The sequence below is a fragment of the Arachis hypogaea genome, chromosome 17 (genome assembly GCF_003086295.3).
Source record: "Arachis hypogaea cultivar Tifrunner chromosome 17, arahy.Tifrunner.gnm2.J5K5, whole genome shotgun sequence".
NCBI lineage: Eukaryota > Viridiplantae > Streptophyta > Magnoliopsida > Fabales > Fabaceae > Arachis > Arachis hypogaea.
The window spans coordinates 5275744-5282387 of record NC_092052.1 but is presented as its reverse complement, the minus strand read 5'-3'; the positions used below and the strand labels follow the sequence as shown (position 1 = coordinate 5282387).

Below are 6644 nucleotides of genomic sequence, written 5' to 3'. Positions count from 1 at the left end.
GCAATGGATATTAGTGCATAGGTGTGAATGATATTTTGAATACTGCAAATATGTGTTTGTAATTGAAGTTATTGTAAATTACTGAATGCAATTTAAACTACTGCATATGTGTGTATGAAATATTATGTGTTGGCAGGGTCTGCTACCAGCCTTAAAGGAGGTAATGCCGAGAGCACATCATCGAAACTGTGTGATGCACATGTGGAAAAACTTCATAAATAGGTTCAAAGATATGCACATTAGAGACATCGTATGGGACTGTGCTAGGTGCACCACTGAACCAGAGTTCAAAGAGACCATGGAGAAGCTGAAGGGGGTGAATAAGGCAGCATGGGAGTATCTGATGAGGTTTGAACCAGCCACTTGGGTTAAGGCTTTCTTCAGTCATGGCCCCAAGGTGGATAACCTAACTAACAACATGTGCGAGGTATTTAATTCAAAAGTCGTTAAGTACAGAATGAAGCCAGTTTTGACTATGTGTGAGGAAATTAGGTGCTACCTAATGCGGAGAATGACCAAGCATATTAGGCTGTTAGAGCACCATAGTGGAAAGCTTGCACCCGTTCAGGAGAAAAGGTTGCAGAGGCTGATAAAACCCAGCAGCAGGTGGATTGCCGAATGGGTGGGAGATAACGAACGAAAGAGATTTCAAGTTAGCAGAAAGCAAACCAAAGTAGATGTGGATTTGATCAAACACACTTGTTCATGCAATGTTTGGCAACTGACCGGTATATCTTTAATTTTGAGTGATTTTCTTTAAGGCTGATCTACTATAATGCTAGGTAATATGTTTTGAATGATTTCAGGGCTGATCTAGTATAGTGCTAGGTAATATATATATTTTGAATGCTTTTAGTGATGATGTAATATATTGCTATATAATATGTTCTGAATGATTTTAGGGCTGATCTAATATAATGATAGGTAATATGGTATGTGGTTTTGATTCAGGCATGCCATGCATTCACGGTATTGCTGCAATTAGAAAGAGACATGACCAGGTAGATGATTATGTGCATCCCTGGTTATGTATGGAATCTATTCACAAAATATATGCACATTGCATAAAACCAGTTCCAAGTGAGGAATTTTAGGTAACCACTGACCAGCTGAGGCCTGCTCCACCACCCATCAAGCGACCTATTGGGAGGCCTAAAGTACACAATCGTAACAAGGATCCTGCTGAGGCTCATATTCAGGGTGACAAGCTTAAGAGAAGCTTTCAAGTGACATGCAGCAAGTGCAATGAGAAAGGCCACAACTACAAGACATGTAAGGGAGCACCAAGCAACCCAAACTGAAAACCAAAGAAGAAAAAAGCTAAGAAGACTGATGCAAACACAAAACCCTTGGAGCAGCTTCCCCTATCACAATCAGCCCCTCAACCAGAGGTATCCCTGCTATTGTTTAGGATCGATCTGTACATTTTAAATTTTGTCAGTGGTTACGATGTCCTATTAACTTTTTTTTAAGGACTAATTTGTCCATGTTCTTTCCTTGTTTGATCTATGTTGCATAGGATCAAAGCCAGACACAGACTGAAAGTTTGGCTGAGAATAGTGCTGTGCAAGAGAAGTCTACAGTAAGCATCCCCACCCTAAATAATACACTCATAATCACAATCACTTTATTCATGTCAATGCATTTGAACAACTGAATAAGTCGGTTACTTTTGCAGAATCATGTCATCAGCCAGAATGCTGCAGCAACAACACCATCCGCTCCAGTCCAAATTCCATTCAAGCCTCCATCCCAGCAGCCAAGAATGGGGCAACCCAAAACCCCAGCTACTTCCTCCAAATTCAGACCCAAGCAGACAATCAGAAGGCCCCAAGCAAGTGCAAATCCACCTTCAAATCCACCTGCAACTCCACCCCCAGATACAACCCAGACTCAAAGCACCAGTGCCAGTGTCGCTACATCAGAGGAGACCTTCAAAGTCGCTGGCAGTGAGGCCATAGGAATGAATTTCATCCCAACTCCTGGATCTAAGAATCAGAAGAACTGAACACTACTGAATAAATTTCTGTTTTTTGTCGTAGTCTTCAGTATAAATTAAACAACACTGTCTACTTATTGTAGTTTGGCAAACTTGTTTATATGCCAACTAGATGTTTTGTTATTTTGTGGCAAACTTGTTTATGTTTTGGATTAAGACAGATACATTGTTGTTCATATTTTGCTCATAATATATGCAGAATTACTACCTTATGTTAAAGCTGATTCACAGAATTACTACCTTATTTTTTGTTCAACAATGGAAATTTTCATTGAATAGCCAACAATGGCAATTTTCATTACATCATCAACATTGTACATCAACTCATCATCCTCACCACTTTAAGATACATACAGCAACAACAAAAACTACACTAATCAAAGCAATATGTCACATACTCATTTTTTTCTCCTTCTCCATACATAACAGTTTTCTCTCCAACTCTTTCATTTTTTTCTCCAGTTCCTGGCTTCGCACCAGTTGAATTTTTTCTTCCAATTCCTGACTTCGCACCACATGATCTTCAATGTCTACACCTCCAACATCATCCACAGCACCCAATGCTTCAGACTCCATGGCCCTAATTTTTTTCAAGTGTTCATCAAGCCACACAAAATACCGGCAACACCGTTCTTTAACCTGGAGCAATTTTTCAGATAACACCATAATTAGACACAGAACACTCTCATCCAACTACTATAAAAATAATTGCTCACCTTGAAGAATGGACACCCGAAAAATATTCTATTGGGATTAGATGCTGTTCTTGACTTGTAAAGAATGGCATAAACGCCGCAGAAGCACTTCGGCGCAACCCCACCTCGATCACAAGCTCCAGCAACAGCGGATGAAGATCCCCGTCCAGGTCTTGTGCATGAAGAACCCCCCCTCGCTCATCATGGACGATCGCACAAGCAGCGGCCATGACTTCCACCTTGCGTTTGGATGAAATAGGGCTCACTGGTGGCAACGGCGTCGTTTGGCACTTCAGGGACTAATTTGTCCAATTAAATTTCGTCCCAATCCACCTCAGCGAGCGTAACGGCCACGTCATTCAGTGCCCCTTCATGTCAGCTGGGTCCGTTGCCGTTTTTGGCCCAAAACGGACGGAAGGGTATAATTGTCTCCCGTTTTAAAACGTGGGGGATCGAAATGTATTTTCCAATCTTGAGGGACGAAAATGTCCCCGTTTTAAAAGGTCAGGGACCTATTTGTCTTTTAGTCTAAAAATAATTTTAGTTAGAAAATATTAATTTATATAAATGAGTGAATCAATAAGGGAGTTCTCATACAGAAATCAAATCAAATAGTCCACACTTGGCCTACACGTTAGGCTAGCAACGTCCCTGCTAGCTGAGGTCTCCAGATGCATCTAGGTTAACGTCATAACTGTCGTTAACTACGGTTTTCTAATACGAACCTCCCAAACCAATTCAAAACATATAATTTCAAATATAACAAATTCTTCGGTCTTCAAACATATAATGCATCAAATCAAATCAACTCAAATAATACTTTTTCATCCAAATCATTTTCAATCATATTTTCTCAATCTTAAGGCATTTCAAACATATTTCACAATTTTAAAATAAGTGAGTAACAATAAATATTTCAATTAAAAACTAAACTCATTAAAATCCAAACATATTAATAGTGAATAATCATTATCTAATGGAAAAGATATATATATATATATATATATATATATATATATTTAATTAATATATGATCGGATTCGCGAATTGGTTTGGGTTCCGTACCCTCAGAATCGATACCCGAACCAATCACTAACATAGGTCATTGGTTTAGTTCGGGTTAGACCCGATTACCCATTGATTTCAAAACCAATTTAATTGATTCAGTTCGAATTCGGACGAATAATCGAGTACCCACTACCCATGCTCACCCCTGATTATCCCTTTCCCCAATACTTGCTTCCGCGCCTGTTTCAGAATATTTGTGTTTATTCTTATGTCAATATTTTTCATATAGTTTAGCCCACACCACACATAAATAAGAGAATAAAATACCATACCAAAACTTTAAGGAGAACTTATCCAAAATAGTTATTTAAAAAAAAAAATATGTTTTTGAGTTTCACTAATTTGATTAAACTTGTGCAATTGTGCTCATACAACAACCTCTTATACACCATAGTATATGTTTGGCTATACCCGTAAAACTTAAAGAGAAAAGGACAATTTTTTTTTTTTTTGGGGTCTCAGAGAAAACAACAATGATCATGCAAGATTTTGTTGAATTTAATAGAGCAAAGAACCCAAAAATTATAAATCAAGCCCAAAATCAAGAAGAAAAAGGATAAGCAACCAATAAATCCTGTCAAAATAAAATAAATAAATGTCTGGAGTTCGAATATTATTTTATATATACAACAATTCATTAGCTAGTAATAGACCTTTAAATGAAGCTCAAATTTGCGACGAATTAGTTCTTATCTTGTCAAATAGAAGATACTGTAGACAACAAAAAAAAACTTAAACAACCAATAAATAAACTAATAACGCATTTGATTGATGTATTTAAATTTACATTTCTTCGTAAAGCTTTCTTAGTATTTAGGTGTAAATTCCGTTGCTTAAATTTGACGGAAATAAAACTTGAAAAGTAAATAAAGATTTATCAAAAATAAAAATATTTAATTTAAAATTTGTTAAGAATTAATTTGAATATTTATTTAAAAAAGAAATTATATTGAATGAAGTTATTGTGCCTGGAATCCAATTTTACATGTAACATAAATACAAATATACAACAACAAAAAAGTGAAAAGGAAAGAGCTGGCCATGGCCATCCCATTACACATTGTTTCTGAGCTCTAAATTATTTTGGTAGGCCATTCACTTTTATTTCTAATGAAAAGAAATTAATTAACATGTTTTAGTTTTTGTTAGAATTTATTTATATGATGTTAAACTTAAATAAATTTTAGTGTATCATAATATATGTTCTATGGAAAAAGAAAAACACCTCATTCAATTAACTCATTATGATTTCGAGTTATTATATAAATATGAAATTACAGCATAAAATATTATTAAAATTAGATAATATTACACATGATATTTTGTTTATTTATCATGCTTATTCAAGTGTTTATGTTTATTCTCATTTTATAAAATATAACCGTGTATTATATAACTTAAATAGAGGGAAAAATAGTCTATATTTTTATTAATAGAAGAGATGTGGTGTGTAATACTTAGGGCAAAAAATCATATTAAGCCACATGCAGAAATGTGTAACTAAAATACGCCAAACAGAAATTTGTTTCAGCAATAAGCCAAGCGGCATATTTATATAAATCGAACCACCTAGGTTCGAACTCTATTAGCAAGTAATTCGAACCATCTAAGTTCGAACTACTACTGGCAGAATGTATATAATTCGAACCGGTTAGGTTCGAACCAGGAGAGCATGTAATTCGAACCGGTTGAGTTCGAATTATGTGGAGAGTAGGTTAGTGTAATAATTCGAACCAGGTTGGTTCGAATTATGGGGAGAGAGGTTGATTCATGTAATTCGAACCAGGCTGGTTCGAATTACATGTATCATGGTTCGAACCAGGTTAGTTCGAATTAGTAGGACTCAGAGCTCTATATAAACGCTGTAAACGTGATTTGCTCTCATTAGAGGGTGTAAGATGGCTAGTGAGGAGGAGAGTTTTGCTGTTTTGGTACACCACAGAGGATCCATCAAGAGGAAAACTCGGTCCGGAGTGAAGTTCACGGATAAGAATCCTCTCTATATTGTGGTGAATCGAACGACAAGCTATGATGACCTGGTTAGATCTGTGCTGATGAAACTTGGCCTGGAAGGTGCGAAGCGGATTAAGAAGTTTTTCTATCGCATTCCAGTCACGATCCTGCACGATACGGTGAAGTATGATTGTCTCACGATTGGTAGTGATGAGGACCTCCAAGTCATGTTTCTTTGTCGGAGGCAGTTTCCGGAGGTCCGCACACCAGAGTTGCTGGCAAAGCTGGTTGATGTGGTATCCAGCTCAGGGGGTTCGAACCGGAATACCACCAATGTAGCCACGGCAGCTGGCTCCAGTTCCATGGCTGATGTGGCTTCTTCCTCCGTCCCAGTTTACGAGCCAGCGGCCCAACTTGTCGCCTCCCCGTCATTTGCTGTTGATTTGAATGACGGCGTCCGCGACGAGGTAGGATCCTTTGATGTTCTGCCAAACCCTTTACACGGCGTTCCACCGGTTGGCGTCGGAGACGGAGAATTGGGTGATCCTGATGAGGACGACGTTGAGCCCGAAACGATTGAGGATGATAGCGGGGACGAGGTTGTAGCGGCTGGGCCTGCATTGGCTGGCGGTGGTTCTAGCTCTGGCACACAGCAGTATCCACCATATTTTTCTTCGCTGGACCTGGACGCCATGACGAATGAGGGTGCGTTAGGGCACGCTGTTGGATTCGGAGCTAGAGATGCGGAAGGGAATGCTGGTCTCACAGAGTTCCAGGTTGGTCAGCAATTCCAGGATAAAGATGAGGCCCTGTTAAGTGTGAAGACTTACAGCATCCGGCGAGGGGTACAGTACAAGGTGGTGGAGTCCGATCACCGCCGGTATGTGGGCAAGTGTTCCGAGTTCGGGAATGGGTGCACATGGTTGATT

At 38.5% G+C, this 6644-nt stretch overlaps 1 protein-coding gene across 1 annotated transcript; it reads left to right on the top strand.

Moving 5' to 3' along the window:
- Nucleotides 1-511: 511 nt before the first annotated feature.
- On the top strand, nt 512-1301 carry LOC140180455 (uncharacterized). Its single transcript, XM_072221626.1, has 3 exons — nt 512-728; nt 925-1001; nt 1095-1301. The coding sequence occupies exons 1-3, from the start codon at nt 512-514 to the stop codon at nt 1299-1301; spliced, it is 501 nt and encodes a 166-aa protein (XP_072077727.1).
- The last annotated feature ends 5343 nt before the right edge of the window (nt 1302-6644 follow it).